The sequence below is a fragment of the Hippocampus comes genome, unplaced genomic scaffold (assembly GCF_001891065.2).
Source record: "Hippocampus comes isolate QL1 unplaced genomic scaffold, H_comes_QL1_v1.1 scaffold7, whole genome shotgun sequence".
In the NCBI taxonomy this organism is placed as follows: Eukaryota; Metazoa; Chordata; class Actinopteri; order Syngnathiformes; family Syngnathidae; genus Hippocampus; species Hippocampus comes.
In genome coordinates this window covers 9,233,352-9,253,271 of record NW_017842060.1, presented here as the reverse complement: position 1 = coordinate 9,253,271, position 19,920 = coordinate 9,233,352, and the positions used below count along the sequence as shown (strand labels likewise).

The window sequence follows — 19,920 nt, the reverse complement described above, 5'->3', positions numbered from 1 at the left end:
ACACACACACACACACACACAGACATACTTGTATAGACACAACTCCACTTCGGAGACAGCAAGAACCTGGCCACCACTTTACACTCTCTCCAAACAACCCAAAAGATGGAGCGTTTTTCCAGGCTTCCCAACAGTTGTACACTTTATGCTGACTAAGATATCTTTCACTTCGGGGTCAGTCTTGTCAAGGCCACCGGTGCAGTCAGTCAGTCAGAGTCCTGAGATTATAAAGCCGGCTACCGAGTCCTGCTGCCCCCCTTTAGCCTGGCAGACGTCTAATCAGGTTGCAAAGTAGCGGCGTCGTGCTCTCACGCTGAGTGAACCTCGAAAGGGGTTGAATTATAGACGTGGCCAGTTTCACGAGTGCGGAGAGAAATGAGTTGTCCGAGGTGGAAAATGCAAGGAGCCGCAGTAGTTCTTTGAGGGGTAATGGATGCTCGAAGGAAGGATGTGTTAACACATGACCGAGTGCTTTGGCTCGGTGAAGAAGACCGTCGAGGATCTGGCCTCATTAATTCAATACAACATAGAGATGTCGTTCAGCACTTGAAAAGGGGGCTTTTGAATGAGGTTAAAGTGGGGTTCAGACTGTGAATGTGGACCATCGTCACATTAGGAAGTAAGGCTTTGAAATCCAGCCTTCTTTCTTCTCACTGGCACTTTATATTATAATCACAGCGAGAAGTTGGCGTTTCGCGGCTTAAGCCGAGGGTGACCTTTTATTTATGTAGAAAGGATTGTTGTCTCAGTGAGCGAAAATCAACCTTCGCCTGGTTTGCCTCTGAGGCTCAAACATTTATCTCGAATTGCATAAATTAGCCGAATAAAGCACCAGTCATGGAAGTGCACATTCTTTCAGATATTCTTGATAAAGGTGATTTGGTGGAAATCAGCCCCTGGGATCTTTGTCAACGCATTGGACAGGTCCTGCAACCCTTGACTAACAAAAATAAAGCTTGACAAACATTGAGATAGGACTCTTTATCGTCTCATTGATTTATTTGATCTTTTCAAGCACACAACAATCGCACTGTGTTTTTTGCATCTGACATTTAAAGCAGCCAATTTTGTGTGTTTAGCATTTGTTTTTTAACTTAGTGAGTAGAATGAGAACAGTTTGCCCTTGACCAAAAAGCACTTATTACAAAAATGGTTAGCCTTTTTTCTGAATGCAAATGCACGACTCTTCTACAGAATACAGTCCAACCTCTGAGACCGAACATAAGCCATTTCCTGACGCTGATTGTCCGGACTTTCCCCTAGGAAAAAATGGTAATTGAATACTCCATTCCCCGGGCAAACTTTTATTCTCGATTAAACCTTCAATAACAACACAGGCTATGTTTTACGTTACAGTTCAACTGCTGTGAAAGTGTAAAAATAAGTTAACCGCTAGAGCAGTGAAAGTGCAGATCCTTTCAGAGCTCTTCGATAAGTGATTTTGTGGAAATCACCTCCAAGGTTCTTTGTCATCACGTTGGACTCAGCATCTCGAGTAACCCTTGAATAATAAAAACAAAACTCAGCAGTAGCACGGAGATTCGGCTCTTTAGTTTCTTATTGATTTGTTTATTGTTTTTCAGAACACAAAACTCACATTGCGCTTTTTGCATCTGCCATTCATAACAGTCAGTTGGTTGTGTGTGTTAAGTATTTTTTTAATTTACTTTTTTTTTTTTTGCCTAGTGAGTTTTAACAAGAATACTATGCCCTCACTGCAAAACAATAGCCTTTTTGTATGAATCTGAATACAGTAGAATGTTTCCGACCAAACACAACCCATTAATATCACGAATGTAAAAATAACAGAACCTTCTAAATAATGAATGCTAATAAGCTGTTGTGAACGTCAACATTTTGTGCCACTGCCTAACTGTCTATCCCAAATACAGTATGTACATTATATTAAAAATCTGTTTTGAAAATCAGTTTCGCAATTTTTTTCTGAGAGTAAAATACATTTGTTTTGAACGTAAAACATGATTCACAATTGGCTACCTCTTGCAAGATAGCTTCATTGACTTTTGATGTCTGATTTGAGACCTCTTCATCATCAGCACTACCTAGTTTATTACAGGCTATTCATGTATAATGCCCCCCTTAACATTCTGCCATTGGCTGACTTTCAGTTTCCGCATTTGTCACATCCAATTTGTGTCACGTCCAGTATCGTATCTATAGGCAGACTCAAAAGCTTGCCAGGCGATTAAAATTTACATGCAAGCCTTCCAGTCTGCGCGTTACTGGTTCAGAATGACGTTATGATCACGCAGCAGCATCGAGCGCATCCTAAATTCCGGACTCTGTCATGTGACGACAATGTGGAGCGAAGAAAAGAAGCAGAAGGAGAAGTGCAAAATGGAGCGTGACAAACTGCACTGCAGCAACTCTGACTTTACTCAAAGTTAATTTTGAGTTGTCACTCTTTGACGCACTCTCGTAGTACGTTGCGGTCAAGAGCTGTCACCAAATTATTGCGTCAGGGTGAGATTCTGGTCCAGGGTCAGGCCCCACCCAAAACATTTTACAGTTCCTGCGGTGAGAAAACATATGGAGGATGCAGGTCGCCCTAAATATGCTCGACAATATCTTGTGCTTGCTTCATGCTTCTTTATATTGAGTGAGTGTATACTCCACTATTCTGTCTCTTAATCCACCTCAACACATCAAACCCCCACCAAGATTCGAACCCAAAACCTCTCTCCTGTGAAGCAGATATGTACTGCCTCCATTAGTTACAAAGGAGAACATATTTTTAAATGATTGTTGTATCTTTTGAATTGGATTGCATTTCTTATTTGACACAGGTGTGTTTAAGGTCACTTCAAAATAAACTGAGAAAAGGTAAGCAGTCATGGAATGTTGTATGTTTTTATTTTGTTTGTTTTTACAGAATCATTGAAAATATATCATATATATATATATATATATATATATATATATATATATATATAAGAAAGCAACTTTCCGACCATACACTGACAGTAAAAAAACAACAAAAGTGAACTTGAATTGTTACTTTGCAATTTAAAAGTATAATTTACATTAACTGAGGGTATTTATTTTCCTCAGTATTTTCATGTGGGATTTATTTATTCTATTTAATTGTGTCTAAGTTCAGGTTACACTGGTTATTTTTCACTTTAAAAATATATTGTTTTGTTTTGATTGGATTTACTGAAGTTATGTTTCATTCTTTCCTATTTATGTTTTATTTCTTTTATTTAAGTCTTCTCCGACAATCCTTATTACAAAATAATAAAAGTATGCTCAAGGTCTCATAGCACAAGTGAAACATTGGATCGTGGCATACAGTACCTAATACACTGCATCACTTAGTTCAATTTCTGAATACATGTCACACGGGCACGTCACAAGGCGGTTTCCAAATGCCTACTTCACAGTGACCAAATTCACATCATCCGCAAGTGCAGATCTTCTCACAGTGCCTTATTATAAACATATTTTACGTGTGTCTCCTGCGCTGAATTTAAAAGGACTGAAAGGAGCCTCTTCCACTGGCTGGGATTCAAATTGGCTGTGTTCACTCCCACAATGGTGCAAACTCCCATTTTTAAACTACGCGCATCTATGAAAATACCAAAACAAACAAAACTTCATCCATGTGCACCGTTTGACGGCGCTTTGCGCCTGAGTTGCACTGGGCACGAAAACAGGACTCTTCACGTTTACAATTGTTAAAAATCGACACTACACACTAGGAATATGATGATGATGATGTACACAAAACTTATCAATATTGTCCTGTTACCATACTGATGACCTGATCATGTCAAGTGAATAAAAGCTGATCTCATCTCAAATGATCACTGATTACTTTGTAAACATAACTCCATGCCTCTCGGTGCTTCTCTGTCAATTAAGTCTGGTTAAAACGGAGTCATCAGCATTAGCTAAAAATGAGCTGAATTCCTGCCTACACGTTTATGTATGTATGTATGTATGTATGTATGTATGTATGTATGTATGTATGTATGTATGTATGTATAAGCGATAAGTGTATCTTAATGCAAAGGATTACCTTTGGGTTAAATGAGACCACAAGAACATATGACGATGAATCTCTTAATCAAATCACAAGGTGCTTCCATCACAGGATTTAATATTGTTGTATCACTCACCACATTCCTAACCAAATATTGTGTCGCATTAACAGCTCTGAAACAAACAAAGCCATTAGCCAATGAAGTGGAACGCTCTGAATGTGCACAACCATCATAATTTGCCGTTTCCCCCCCGACAAGCAGCTCCGTCTGCATTATGAAATACAACAAGTGAAATGGATTAGTGACCTAATTAAAGAAGGATGTTAAAACCAACAGGAGGAAGGAGCAATTCTTGATTACTGTACCTTACTTGTTTTTGTTTGCCTTTTCAGTGCATTGTCCGCTTATTTTACAGCGAGTGCTTCACATAGAGCACATCGCAAATGTGACCATTGCTCTTGCGGCCCATGACCAAAGAGGTGCGCTGACACACACCTTCACGGTGTGATAGGGCACAGACACTTGCCAAGCCTTGTCAGCATCGTGGACGTCAGCGATAAGCAGAACTCTTTCAGCAAAATAGGACATTTGCAATCATAAGAACCAAACCAGTAACTGAATCTGTTTCGAAAAGAATGGTGAGTACAATATCATCTCTCTATGTGTTTTGCCTAATTGTTGTTAGGGTGTTTTTTTTTTTTTTGTAATTATGAAACATCACCAAATAACCATAGATAGAATAATCGATTCTAAAAATATTTCATTGTGACAGCCCTCATTTTAGGGGCAGAAGCATTGCACAGTAATTATTAGAAAACAGACGAATGAAAGAAAGACTTTATGGCACCAGCTCACACACGAGGGACAGCCAATGATAATTGATGAGTTCATGAATTGTCCATGTGCCAGTTGCGCAAAAAGTATTGTTGTTGAATTATGACTTGGATCAATTGAGGCAAAATGGAGTCGAGATGCGCTCTATATTCAGTCTGAGCAGGTTTAGTTGTCAAGAAATGCTACAAGCAGTATCACTCGGCTCCATATGACACTGGCATGGAAACAGAAATTCAATTATGTTTAATGGAACAACGTTGAAAGTATTGTGTCCCCTTTCTCTCATTCCAGCTGATAACACTTGATTTTGAAGGGTTTTGATATGTATTGGTTTGAACACTTCTTTGATTAAAGCTCATTGGCTTAGCTTGATTACACATACATAGTTCTAATCTCAGGAAAATACAGTAGGTTTTTGTTCAAAGTAAGCAAATCATTATCGGCCTGCCTTGATATGAACAGATGACTGTAACGTATTATTGTATTTGATTTTGAAGAGAATTTCCCTTTTTTTTAGGGTGGGGGGGTACAGTGTGATTTGACATGATTTGAACTCTTCTCAAGGTGTTCGAATTTTGCACGGGAAGCACTGCAAGTGTGTTTAGTAGAAAAGGGACAAATGAAGGCAATGCACAGTGGAATAACTGACTGATCGCCATTCTCTGAATTTATAAAAATGAAATCAGCCCCGAATTGCACATTGATCTCTTGGGAAAATTTAGTAAGATGACATGCAAAATAGCGCACTGGAATTCAGGAATTACGGACAACTGAATGCAATGCACGGTGAGATCACTTTGACTTTAACAGATGTGCTGACGACAGATGTTTTAGTGATATTTATGTCATCCACAAACATAATGAAGTCCTCAGAGACGGACGCTTCAACAGATGCTGCCAAAATGGCATTCAAGCAAATCTACATCGTTACAAAAAAGACACTAAAGCTGCAGCATCTAAATCCAAAAAGGAATCCACAGCAGCCCGCACTGATCACCCCCCCCCACGCCCAGCGTTGCCCACCTGACACTTGTATTCCTTCTAAACTGTTGCAATGACAGATGAGTCAAGACATTGTCACCTACTCCAGCCTTCGCACTTGAATCCATGCCGCCTTTGTAACACCCGTAAAGAATTTGCACACAAAAGTCCAAGCTGAGAGTCATTTGGATGCTGAGTGTGAATCGCCAGTGACTCACATGGGTCAGTGCAAAAAAAAAAAAAAAAAAAACATCACACTCAAGCACACACTGAGGACAAATTTCCATTGAGGGTCATACAAGGGTGTTCTTTTGCTTTATCCACATTTTCTGACAGGAAGTGCTCCTGATAACGCATCAACAATAAGGCATATGAATGTGTGTTTCGGGCTGATAATAAAGAGCACCTAAACAGGAAAACACAGTGCCACCTTTCGCACTTTTCATCAAGGTCATTTACGACCCAGGGCGCCTCAATAAATAAGAGCAATAGCTTTCACTCATGAATCCGCATGATTGACATCTCCCTATGTACACTGGCCTGCTGCTTGCTGCTTTGATTACAGAGTAACTGCATTGACTCGGGATCTTAAGACTTGCGTGTACACCAAAAAAACAAAAAACAAACTTACAGTATTGCATTCCAGTCTAGCAAAATGACAGTAGGCTAACATTGAAGAAATGCTGAGAAGATGAAGACTGCCTGTCATCCATCACGGCACAGAGCAGTGCATATGCGCCTTGCTGTGAGACAGACACATGCGGAACAGAATAACAATGTGCTGGTTCCATCCTCCACCGGAATACTGTAATTTGATTACATTGCTTAGTTTTTTAGCATGGTGGTATCATCATCACGCCCATGCAGCCACACAAGCTATTGGATGTGTACACCATATAAATCCTTTACATTACATTACCCTCGACACCCCACCCCCCCCATCCAATGGGACCGGTCAAGTGTTGCCTTACAGGCCACATTCCCATGAGCAAGTCAGGGTTGCCATGCCATTCGCACGGAGAGCCGCACACAGGTTGATAATGAACAGCCGCATATTGAAAGGAAGAAATGAGAAGCTTACCGTCTCACCAGTAGGAGCACATTCATATACATCCAGTGCACACTAGAAGCGAAATTAAGCCCTCTCTTCTCCAGTCCTTGGATGCAAATAGGTGAGAAATGACTGCGCTTTAGTCTGGAGTATTTTCTATTAAAATAAGAGTAATATTTCAAAGAAAACGTTGGGATTGTTCTTTTTTTTTTTTTTCAAAGCAGCGGTAAGGTAGCGTGCTTGGTATCCCACGGCACGCGAGAGGATAGACCGATGGAAGTCCGCTGGAGTGTGCAGGAGAAGGAGGATAGAGGCGTATTTCTTTCCGCCTGTCTCCTCCCGTCCTTCCTCTCTCTCTCTCTCTCTCTCTTTCTCTCTCTCTCTCTCGCTCTCTCTCGCTGTCTCTCTCTCCTGTATCCCTCGTTATCTTCGTCAGACGCCTTTATCGCCTTCACTGACTTTTCTCCACCAGCGCCAAAAGAGCGCGCTCAACTCACTTTGCGGAGGGTCAGCGATGACAAACCAGTTTTGTTTTGGTTTTTTTTTTGTTTTTTTCGGAGTAGCCAAGTGGACGCTGGGTGGATGAGAGCGCCTAGCCAGGCGACATGAGGTTTGTGTGGCAAGGCGGGCGGGGGTGAGCTCGAGGATGGATGGGTGGCTTGTTTTAGGAAGGGTGGGGAGGTGCTGATGATTTCTGCCAAGGGGATGCACACTGAAAGAAAGAGCCAGAAGGGAAGAGCGACGCGATCAAGTGGGCTATCTGGTGGAAAACGCGGAACTGGATCCGACTCCGAGATGTCTTGAGCTAGGGCTCCACCTACCGTGTGTAAACACACAAACACACAGGGAAGCGCTTGGAACGTGAGCAGAAACCGAATCTTCATCTCCCCAGAACTCGAATTATGACATTTTTAAAGAAATTTTGTTCGTTTATGTAGTGCCCGGTTTACACACACGCACACACACACGCACACGCACACAAACGAACACGCGCACACACATACGCACTCACACACGCGCACACACGCGCAAACTCATATCTCTAAAATACGTGCTGTTGTTGTGCTACCAAGGTCAATCTAACAATTATTCAACAAAAAAGAAGCTGTGTCGTAATGTGTAAGATTTATTCTATTGTACTATTAACTTCTTGGATGAATTGTACTTCTCCGAGTATTTTTTATGCAATATAATTTTCACTTTTAATTGAGTTCTTCTGTTAAAAATATAACCACATCTTTATTATGTTATACTGAGCTCCTTTGCCCTCGCCTGTTTTATGTTTAAAAAAAAAATTAAATCGATGTATTACTGTTTGTGCTATTTGTTTGTTTTGGTTTGACAGAGAAACGTTTGCCTTCTGACTCCATTTCACCAACCAAATGTAGTCAAGTGCACATGTTTCAGTTTCTGTGGCAACTCTCACGGTCAAATGTCCAAAGAGGAACTGCCCTGCGCTGTCATCTATGTCTGCCTAAAAACATTGACGTTTCAGTCTGCAAGAACTCCACATTCCGAAAAAAAGACGTCGAGGTTTTCACTTAGTCTAAGACTATTTATTATTTTTCTTTGTTTTATTCTTATTTTTATTTTCATTAAAGTGATATTGTGCAATCATCGAATTTGCACATTCGCATTTTATATACCTTTTGTCAATTTCACTTTCATCACCTTATTTCAGAAAATAATAAATCAGAAATTACTTATTAATCTCGTTTTTTTTTCATTGAATACTACGCCCAAAATATTGAAACAGCTCTTGTCTGTGGTGTGCAAGTGTACGTAACGTCGTGTCCGGTGAGTGACAGAGACTCTGGAGAGGATCAGTGGCCGACATGCGCACTGGCGTCCTGTCAAGCAAGGCTGCAAAATAAAACACAGTTTGTTTCTTTGATAGCAGGTCTTGTGCCATTGCATTGTAATCATCACTTGTTGTTTATGGAAACTTTGGTGTTTAGTGTATTTTTCTGTCGTCTCACGGCGAACTGGACAACGCGGTGAACGTCCACAGTACATCCGGCACCTGTTGCTCTCCCCCCGGCGTGTATCCATGGATCTTTCCGGATCGTCCATGATGACCGTCTGCTCGTCACGGTAATGGATGGAACTAGATGCTGTCTGTATATGTCATGTCAAATTAATAGCTAACGCGCATATTTAATTAGTGGAAATGATGTTCATATTGACGTTGTCTAGTCTGCATCGCCTTATTAAGAGAAAATAAGTTCGAAATAAGCCGTGAAGGACATTCAGGCTGCGACGTACCTGTCCGTTGCCCCTTAATTAGCACTTCAATGAGACGTTGTCATTGCCAACTGAAACCATTTGTGCAGTTTCCACTCAACGGACACTTCATTAGGTACACGCACATTCAAATACAAATACAAGAGCTCCATCACAAATTCTGGCTTTATGAAGATGGTAATACAGTACTGCACAACATCTGCTTGCTGGGAGAAGTGTTAATTTAGTTTATTCTGTTGATTACAAATGTTTCCAACAACCGATTCACAAAAAATCGATCACACAATTGAGTTCTAAAACAATCATAATAAATAATTGCGGTGTCCGGACTGAGTGTGATTGCCGACATATTAGGTGGCATTGTACAAGTGACCAGCGACTGTATAATTACATACAGTCGACTGATGTAGAGGCAGTATGTCGCAGTTAATTACCATCGGGGGTTGGTAAACCCTTTTGGAGATTTAAATCCTGCTAAAGAGCATTAGTTGACAAGCCATTCGCTCGTTAAAAAAATGGCAAGGGAAATGAAGTGTGTTGTTGAACAGATGTGGAACGCATATTGGATGCATTTCTTTATGATGGGAAGATGGTTCCGTGTGCATTTGCGATAAATTGTTCTAAGATACTTCCAAAGTATGCTGGCACCTTTCGCACATATGTATTTATTTTTCTTAGGCGTTGAAATCATCAGTGTCAGAAAGAAAATGACATTTAACTGAGACGGGAGGTCACCAAGAAAGTGCTCAACCAAGCAAATCTATGATGGAGATCATGGGTAAGTACATTAAAGACTTCTAGACCAGACACACATACTCCATATATAAAGGCTTAGAGGTGACGCAAGGTTACAATAGTGAAGAGTTCCACATACAGTTTCTCTAGGCTCATAGTAAAGATGCTCACAACTTTGTTGGAAAGAGTTTACAGCGTCTTAGCCCTCTGCCATGTGCAATTACTGAATTGGTTGCTCCTGCTCATTAGCTACTTCTTTACTGAATACAGCAGGGACATTTGACCCCGGGCAACCTTTCAGGGTTTTGCAACCAACCCAGACATCCACCACCAACAACACTGTCACTGGTGCTCACAGCTGCAAGTAAATCTCATTGGATTTTACCCAATTTTCTCATATCTGAATTTCTGTCTGTCATTTGATTAGGGCAGCTCACAGAATTAAAAAAGCAATTCGCAAAGGAAATAAATCAAGTTGAAACAATACCTTCCAGAGTCACACTGTCTCCTTCTATACATTAACTTTACTACATTTATGTTTTATTAAAATTTCAGCTTTTTTTGATGCCTGTTTACTGTACGTGTAAAACTCAGTTAACCACTGTAATATGGGCAGAGTCACACTGTCTCCTTCTATACATTAACTTTATTACATATATGTTTTATTAAAATTTCAGCTTTTTTGATGCCTGTTTACTGTAAGTGTAAAACTCAGTTAACCACTGTAATATGGATATACCCCAAAGTAAAGCATTCTTTCAACACATATTTAGCAAAAGTCGAATGAGGACCGTACGATGCGTAAGTGTCAACATATATAGTTTTTATTATCGTACAGTATATCATCAGTGTAAAAAAAATACACTCACTCATGTAATGATCATTATTAAAACAATGCATCAATCTAGCTCTATATAACAAGTGAAAGCACTAAAAGCAAATACTTTGCCGGCTGGCACACTTCTCTTGACATATGGAGTAAGTGTAGCGAAACGACTACAAAAACTCAAAGAAAAAGCACGACACGTGCAAAGAATATACCGTTTCATGGTCGCCTGTAGTACGTTAGTCTCACAACTTGAATGAAAGTGAAACTGATAACGTTCAACCTGTTGAGGCTCCTTTTTCTTGATCATTTTGGTCAGTGTCACAATTCTACGTTTGCAGCGTTTCAATTTCAAGGTTCCGCCGTATAACACTGACAAAGGGACAAGCTTCCATTTATGCGACCAGAATATGCTCAATATGAGTATTAAGGACACACCACACAGCCCTAGGGACGAATGCAAAGTCATCCAGGAGAAACCTTGTCGCTGAATGACAGACAAATTATTGATGTACAATTTCTGTGCAGATACTCAGCGTGCCTTGGAGGCTGTGGAGCGACTTCAAGCCAAGCTGAAAGAGCGAGGGGAGGGCCCCGCTCAGGAGAAACTCAGCCTGCTGAAAACCGTCCTACGGAGCCCCCTCTTCCTTCATATTCTCAGTTTACAGAAGGCTCAGCGGAAGCCCCCAGCCAAGGTACGGCGTGAGCTCAAGTGTGTGTGGGTGTTTGGTGTACATTGAATGGTGAAGAAGGAGCTGGAATCGTTCCCAAAATACTGAATGCAGGAAGCAAACCGGATGAGTAATCAGCTTACCTTGGCTTAGCGCTAAAGCCTGAAGACAGAGAGAGGGACTGAGAAGGAGGGGTGAAGGAAGAATTGGTTGTACAGTATGTAATGTCAAGGAGTTGGCAATAATCATTTCTAAGTTTTGGTCCAATTGTTGTTTGTGTGTGGGTTGTGGCCTTGGTGCAAGTGGTACTTGAAAATCGTTTTTTACACCCATTTGCATCCCACATACTAGCTTGTAGCATGTGAAAGAACAAGACATCATCAAGGTTATTTTGCCTGGCAGGGAATCAAGCTTTGGTAAGTGTGATTAAGCCTTGATAGACTAACTCTATAAGACCAACACAAGCATCATTACATGAGAGGAGTAGCATGATGCGTCTCCCTATTGCAGTGGCCCCCATCGAGTGGTCAAGTCGGAATTCAAAGTTTGAACTTCCTTGTGCAAAATAATGCAAACAAAAAATAGTACAGCTGCACAAGGTTTTCTGTTTATTTTTCCATCACTGATTCAAAATATCTGTTTCAATGGATTAATTAGCCTTTACCGACATATATCAATATGTATATATATACATATCAATCTATCCTTTTTTTATTATGGGTCAGTGCAGCACAAAAGGTTCTAGGTTTCATGCATGTAAAACCACACAAATTATCTCGACGGAATAATTTCCCCTCCTATGCTTTATCCTGACTATAAGGACTGCACTTGTCCTATTTCTCTCTGTCTTTGTATGTGCTTTCGACAGTTAATGTCTCCACTTTCACCATCCCCTTATCGCCCCATCCATTCCCCTCTCGATGTTTCCCCTTCTCCCTTGCATCAATCAATCCATTTCTCATTTATCTGTTCTTTCCCTATCACCCGTTACCTTCCTCAATAATCCGTATTTTGCCCTCCTCTTTGCAAACCTCCCTGTATGCTTCAATCCTTCCAGGGGAAGGGACTTTCCAAATCACTGTCCATGAACTGTGGCAAGTGCACGGGTGTGGCGATGGACGCCACGACACTCAGCCACAGCGACTCCTACACATGGGCAATAGAGAACCAAAGACCCAGCAGGTCGCTCCACAGGGACGGGAGCGTTTCCTCCCTGGACTCGCAAGATATCTCCTTCTCAGACATCTACCCAGACAACTGCGCACACACTGAATCCCAGGTAAGTCAAATTTGAGTCATAAGAAGGAGATTATTCCTCGTAATGGGAGCAAGTGACTCCCGAGGCGCTCGCTCAATGACAAGACGCAACGCATTGCCTATCAAAAATGTCCATTTGTGAGAGAATATCGCTTCAAATGACATCAGCATCGCTGGGTATAAAATTGTGTGATGCTTGCTCGGCTTACTTGCTGTCACTTCAGGTTTCTTTGTCATTTCTTTTAGTACTGCACACCACCTCGGATATCCAGAACCATGTCTATGGGGAGGAATCTGGCAGCAATTGCGCATGAGGTAAACAAGACTCTCTGTCTCTCTTTCTCTGAATCCCTTTTTAGAAGCGTCACCTGGAGATCATAGAACTGACCAATGATGGGAAGGGGCTTGGCTTTGGCATCATAGGAGGACGGAGCACAGGAGTCATGGTCAAGACCATACTGCCCGGTGGAGCAGCTGGACAGGTAATTTGAAAATTATTTATTATTTATGTTTGAATTGGCCAGCTGTGTTGGGACATAACAACATCAGTGTTACAATCCAGTATAGGTCAGTGTAGGTTTTCAGTCATAGCACAAAATCACAAAAGTAGAATGAAAGACAACTTGACTTATCGGTTGCCTTCCGTCCTCAATCGTTGTTTATAAGTGCCGACAAATGTTTTATGACTCTCATTTACCAGCAACAATTACCACACAGAAGTTCCTCAATGTTTTCCATAAAATCCAGGAAACTGTTTTGCACTATGAAGTTTTCCAGAAATTGTGTCATAAAAATATATTTCAAATTCAAAGTAAAAGTTTTCCCCACGAATTAATCCCCCTGAAGTCTAACCGATGTTACCAGCCTTTTCTGCAACGTCGTCATACATTGCTGGAAGGATTCTTACGGGATCCTCCACAGCTTCTTTGTCATCTTCATCCTTATCTTCACTTTGACGATCCCTTAAGCTTGGTTCAAAGGGGAAAAAAAAAAATCATACTGATACAGGTTCGGTGTGTAGGGATGGTTTCTCGAGCACGGCCATGTTTTTATTTTTCAGCTAGGAACTGCGGGATGCTCTGGCATTTTGAGCAGGTGCGTTGTCATGGTGAAGCAGCCACAAGTTGTCTCCTCACCTTTTAAGCCTACAGAACAAAGTCAACGCCACAGGATTTTTTATTTTTTTATTTTTTTTGTCGACGTTCTAGTTGATTGTCTGGCTTTATGGCAAGAACTTGTGGTGGACGATCGACCGAAAAGTATGCGATCCACATTGCCTTTAACGATGGACTGTAGCTGTTTTGATTTCTCTGACTTTGGCGACATTGTCTCTTCCAAATAAGTCTTGAACATTTGATGTTGGGCTTGTCTTCAAAAAAAATAGGAACCAGTCACCCGTTACCTTCCTCAATAATCCGTATTTTGCCCTCCTCTTTGCAAACCTCCCTGTATGCTTCAATCCTTCCAGGGGAAGGGACTTTCCAAATCACTGTCCATGAACTGTGGCAAGTGCACGGGTGTGGCGATGGACGCCACGACACTCAGCCACAGCGACTCCTACACATGGGCAATAGAGAACCAAAGACCCAGCAGGTCGCTCCACAGGGACGGGAGCGTTTCCTCCCTGGACTCGCAAGATATCTCCTTCTCAGACATCTACCCAGACAACTGCGCACACACTGAATCCCAGGTAAGTCAAATTTGAGTCATAAGAAGGAGATTATTCCTCGTAATGGGAGCAAGTGACTCCCGAGGCGCTCGCTCAATGACAAGACGCAATGCATTGCCTATCAAAAATGTCCATTTGTGAGAGAATATCGCTTCAAATGACATCAGCATCGCTGGGTATAAAATTGTGTGATGCTTGCTCGGCTTACTTGCTGTCACTTTAGGTTTCTTTGTCATTTCTTTTAGTACTGCACACCACCTCGGATATCCAGAACCATGTCTATGGGGAGGAATCTGGCAGCAATTGCGCATGAGGTAAACAAGACTCTCTGTCTCTCTTTCTCTGAATCCCTATAATTTTTTTTTTTTTTTTAGAAGCGTCACCTGGAGATCATAGAACTGACCAATGATGGGAAGGGGCTTGGCTTTGGCATCATAGGAGGACGGAGCACAGGAGTCATGGTCAAGACCATACTGCCCGGTGGAGCAGCTGGACAGGTAATTTGAAAATTATTTATTATTTATGTTTGAATTGGCCAGCTGTGTTGGGACATAACAACATCAGTGTTACAATCCAGTATAGGTCAGTGTAGGTTTTCAGTCATAGCACAAAATCACAAAAGTAGAATGAAAGACAACTTGACTTATCGGTTGCCTTCCGTCCTCAATCGTTGTTTATAAGTGCCGACAAATGTTTTATGACTCTCATTTACCAGCAACAATTACCACACAGAAGTTCCTCAATGTTTTCCATAAAATCCAGGAAACTGTTTTGCACTATGAAGTTTTCCAGAAATTGTGTCATAAAAATATATTTCAAATTCAAAGTAAAAGTTTTCCCCACGAATTAATCCCCCTGAAGTCTAACCGATGTTACCAGCCTTTTCTGCAACGTCGTCATACATTGCTGGAAGGATTCTTACGGGATCCTCCACAGCTTCTTTGTCATCTTCATCCTTATCTTCACTTTGACGATCCCTTAAGCTTGGTTCAAAGGGGAAAAAAAAAATCATACTGATACAGGTTCGGTGTGTAGGGATGGTTTCTCGAGCACGGCCATGTTTTTATTTTTCAGCTAGGAACTGCGGGATGCTCTGGCATTTTGAGCAGGTGCGTTGTCATGGTGAAGCAGCCACAAGTTGTCTCCTCACCTTTTAAGCCTACAGAACAAAGTCAACGCCACAGGATTTTTTATTTTTTTATTTTTTTTGTCGACGTTCTAGTTGATTGTCTGGCTTTATGGCAAGAACTTGTGGTGGACGATCGACCGAAAAGTATGCGATCCACATTGCCTTTAACGATGGACTGTAGCTGTTTTGATTTCTCTGACTTTGGCGACATTGTCTCTTCCAAATAAGTCTTGAACATTTGATGTTGGGCTTGTCTTCAAAAAAAATAGGAACCAGGTAAGCAACGAGTGATCAGGTACGCATGATGTGAAAGAGGAGACTCGCAATGTAAATTCTCGATGCTGTAGTTGAAATATGGTTTGTGCATCTACGAGACAGAATGGGACGTGGAAACTCACCAATGGAAGAAATAAAAAGTTTAAAAAGCCGATAAGACAGCAAGTGAAATTACCATACTTTTGCTTCTATTCTGTGCAGCCAAGCTAATTGGTGGGAGCCCCACCATTTTCTTTTCCCGTAAAAGACTCACTAAAACAGTTTCCATGCTGTGGGGTGACAGTGCTAAGTGCTGTCCCGCTGTGCCAGTAAAAAGCCTCTAAAGCTCACCAATTAAGACCAGGCAAATGAATGTAAGGTTTTGATGTAGCCAGTTACGATGTCGTTCGTGCTAATTTAAACCACCTTTCCGCCGCTTCCCCCTTCTCTTTGAATACAGCGGTTTTCTCACCTAATGTTCATTGTTACCCAAATGAACTAGAGCACACTGGCACCTTCAATGAATTAAAATAAAAATGTCTTGTGATTACATTTTGCCACCCCAAGGATAAACGTTTGCACAGTGGGGATCAAATCTTGCGCATTGGAGACACCGATCTGGCTGGCATGAACAGCGAGCAGGTGGCGCAGGTGAGATGATGGATGGATGGATGGATGGATGGATGGATGGATGGATGGATGGATGGATGGATGGATGGACAGACAGACACATTCATATTCATTGCCCATTTCCTGGCCCAGGTGCTTCGAAATGCTGGTAGCAAGGTAAAACTACTCATCGCCAGGGATATCAACAAGGACAGCCTTTCCTCTCCTGTCCTTAGCCAGGAGTCCTTGGATGGTGAGGTAGGTTTATCCTACAATTTACTCAATATAAAATTTAAAAAAAAGTCTGCCCCCAGACAACAATACCAAGGTTTGATTGCGTAAGGCTCTAAGCAATGTCTTTTTTAATGTGTTTCTAGTTTGCAAGTATTCGGGAGAGCTTTTTCTTGTATTTTGATGACTTCATTTCCATTTCTCGGTGGAGACAACAACAATTTTGGGAAATTTAAGGATGATATACGCACGCCAGTGGTTGAATTCCTGTCATCTAACGTTCAGCCTTGTTCGACTTTCACTGGTGTGTACTTATTTGGCAGGAGCGAGCATTTTGTCATGAGAGGCGCAAAATTTGAGCAACAGCACGTATTATATGATACAGAACATTTCATTAAAATTCACTGCACAATAATGAATATATTGTTATGACAATACGTCTCAAATGATGTCAAAACCGTGCACTATGATTCTTGTCAAATTATTCCTAATAGGTGGGTGTTTCTGTGTTGCTTCTCACCAGCTCTTCGACCTGAATGATGACTATGAGTTCAGTGTGCAGTTCACGAAAAACAGCTGGGGGCTAGGATTCACCATCTCCAGCTATGTAGGCGATCTAAACTCAAGTAATAAAAGATGTTTCCGATTTGAATATCAAAACACAAATACATCGCACAACCAAAAAGAAGGTGTTGTGTTGAGTATTTTATTGATTTATTTATTTATTTATTTATTTATTTATTATCCTCCACAGTATATAGTGCGGGTGTGACAGTGAAGAGCATTTTGAAGGGCAGCAGTGTTGACCAAGATGGGCAGATTCACATTGGGGATATCATCCTGTCCGTAAGTTTGAAAAAAAAAAAACATTTTAACCACTGGGATTGAGAAGTGATGTTTCACTTATAAACAATGACACTTGTACCTCTTCAATAGTTTGAGATTAGTTCCTTCTCTTATTTCTTTGTCTGTCATAACAAAGAATGAAAGAAATTAAATCGCTAGAACCTTTTGATGCTCCAGGTTTCAGAGATTTAATCCTGTCCTTAGCCAGGAGTCCTTGGATGGTGAGGTAGGTTTATCCTACAATTTACTCAATATAAAATTTAAAAAAAAGTCTGCCCCCAGACAACAATACCAAGGTTTGATTGCGTAAGGCTCTAAGCAATGTCTTTTTTAATGTGTTTCTAGTTTGCAAGTATTCGGGAGAGCTTTTTCTTGTATTTTGATGACTTCATTTCCATTTCTCGGTGGAGACAACAACAATTTTGGGAAATTTAAGGATGATATACGCACGCCAGTGGTTGAATTCCTGTCATCTAACGTTCAGCCTTGTTCGACTTTCACTGGTGTGTACTTATTTGGCAGGAGCGAGCATTTTGTCATGAGAGGCGCAAAATTTGAGCAACAGCACGTATTATATGATACAGAACATTTCATTAAAATTCACTGCACAATAATGAATATATTGTTATGACAATACGTCTCAAATGATGTCAAAACCGTGCACTATGATTCTTGTCAAATTATTCCTAATAGGTGGGTGTTTCTGTGTTGCTTCTCACCAGCTCTTCGACCTGAATGATGACTATGAGTTCAGTGTGCAGTTCACGAAAAACAGCTGGGGGCTAGGATTCACCATCTCCAGCTATGTAGGCGATCTAAACTCAAGTAATAAAAGATGTTTCCGATTTGAATATCAAAACACAAATACATCGCACAACCAAAAAGAAGGTGTAGTGTTGAGTTTTTTATTTATTTATTTTTATTTATTATCCTCCTCAGTATATAGTGCGGGTGTGACAGTGAAGAGCATTTTGAAGGGCAGCAGTGTCGACCAAGATGGGCAGATTCACATTGGAGATATCATCCTGTCCGTAAGTTTGAAAAAAAAACACCATTTTAACCACTGGGAGGATTGAGAACTGATGTTTCATTTATAAACAATGACGCTTGTACCTCTTCAGTAGTTTTAGATTAGTTCCTTCTCTTATTTCTTTGTCTGTCATAACAAAGAATGAAAGAAATTAAATTGCTAGAACCTTTTGATGCTCCAGGTTTCAGAGATTTAAGGTTTTCCATTTGTAAAGCATCACTATATGACATGGATTGAGAACCACATCCTGTGGTATGTAATGACCCAAAGGAAAAAATGGAGTTGTATGCATGCAACATGGGAAGACTAACACATATTTTTGGAAATAGGGAGTTCACGCTAATGTACGTATGTACCCATATTCTGCGTTGAAAGCTAGCCGTTTGTACCTTCAAGGTCAATGTCTGCTCCCAAACTGCAACAGCAAAAAAAAAGCACTGCTATTGAAGCCCACTAAAGTCCAATGGTACATGTTATGATCTGACTAGCTTGGAGAAAAACAGCAGTGTCGTAGCCCTAATTGTCACATCTGTGTATCGCAAGCCTGTTTCTGATGCTCATGTGACCCTCCATGAGCAAAAATATATTTTCAATATATATTTGCAGAGAACATTTTGTACCACTACAAATTGTTTTGTTTTATTTATTTTTTGCTCGAAGATTGCATGCAGAGGAAGCAAAAAAAAAGTCTGGGAATCACAATAAACATCTCAAACAAGAAGCTGTCATGGTACGCAAAAGTATCCAAGCTCAAATCCACTTGTTTATTTATTTTAATGTCCTGGAACAGCCAGTGGAAGGTTCGCACAAAGTCACAAGTTTAGGTCGGTTCTTGTTACAGACCAGAATAACAGCAGTGCAGATAAGCTGGAGCCTTAAAGGGGATATGTTCTGGGAAATGGACTTTTCAACTGTTTGCGTCCAAATAATTAGGTCTCTGGCGTGCCTGCTCACCCATCAAGTGTGAAATTAAACAACCAAGTAAGTCTTTCGTTAGCTGCCATTTCCTAAAAATGTGTCCTGACCTTGAATAAATAGTGTTGTCACAATAATTAAATTAGCTAGCGGTGGCTTCCCCCAAGCGCAATTCATTTGCACTATGTGTGCGGAAAGGTGAGCCTGGAAGGAATCTCAGACTCTCCAGAAGTTTCCAATAACATCACTAAAAACGAGTCGCTTTATATGTAATCCAGTCACCAGAGGGGTCGGAAAAGTTGCTGCACTGTATTTAATTGTCAAAACTGAATAGCCCTACCTCTGACTCACTGGTTGTCTTGGTAACAAATGTATTCGAGAGGTTTGCCTCCTCCCAAAAATAGATTGATTTAAGTATGACTGGTGGATTTTTAACTGTGCTTAGGTTCTTTTTTTCTTTTTGCAAACGATGGAAGAATGTCATAGACTTTTAGATTTTGTAGGTGGTCACTTTATGTGTTCAGTTTTGCTTTATTTTATAAGACAATCTAAATCAAACGCATATCTGACATGCGCCTTCGTATTACGCTTTCATCATGACAGTGAAGTCAAGTCTGAGTGTTTTTTTTA

At 40.8% G+C, this 19,920-nt stretch overlaps 2 protein-coding genes across 11 annotated transcripts in view; one reads left to right on the top strand and one right to left on the bottom strand.

The window, feature by feature from the left end:
- The window catches only part of adgrl3.1 (adhesion G protein-coupled receptor L3.1), a 153,809-nt gene extending 146,105 nt beyond the window's left edge, over positions 1-7,704 (bottom strand). For 5 of the 10 annotated variants that reach the window (XM_019862337.1, XM_019862338.1, XM_019862340.1 and 2 more), the window contains exon 1: positions 6,904-7,702. The gene's annotated coding sequence lies outside the window, so the exon portion shown is untranslated. Of the gene's footprint in view, positions 1-6,903 lie in introns of all 10 variants that reach the window. The other 5 variants (XM_019862333.1, XM_019862335.1, XM_019862334.1 and 2 more) reach the window with 3 other exon arrangements.
- Positions 7,705-8,700: 996 nt separating this feature from the next.
- The window catches only part of LOC109511024 (multiple PDZ domain protein), a 72,786-nt gene continuing 61,566 nt past the window's right edge, over positions 8,701-19,920 (top strand). The window contains exons 1-10 of the mRNA XM_019861744.1: positions 8,701-8,967; positions 9,796-9,895; positions 11,207-11,373; positions 12,407-12,628; positions 12,853-12,921; positions 12,966-13,088; positions 16,227-16,310; positions 16,422-16,526; positions 17,023-17,125; positions 17,254-17,345. Of these exons, the coding sequence (XP_019717303.1) occupies positions 9,880-9,895; positions 11,207-11,373; positions 12,407-12,628; positions 12,853-12,921; positions 12,966-13,088; positions 16,227-16,310; positions 16,422-16,526; positions 17,023-17,125; positions 17,254-17,345 (981 nt within the window). The 5' untranslated portion in view covers positions 8,701-8,967; positions 9,796-9,879. The remainder of the gene's footprint in view (positions 8,968-9,795; positions 9,896-11,206; positions 11,374-12,406; positions 12,629-12,852; positions 12,922-12,965; positions 13,089-16,226; positions 16,311-16,421; positions 16,527-17,022; positions 17,126-17,253; positions 17,346-19,920) is intronic.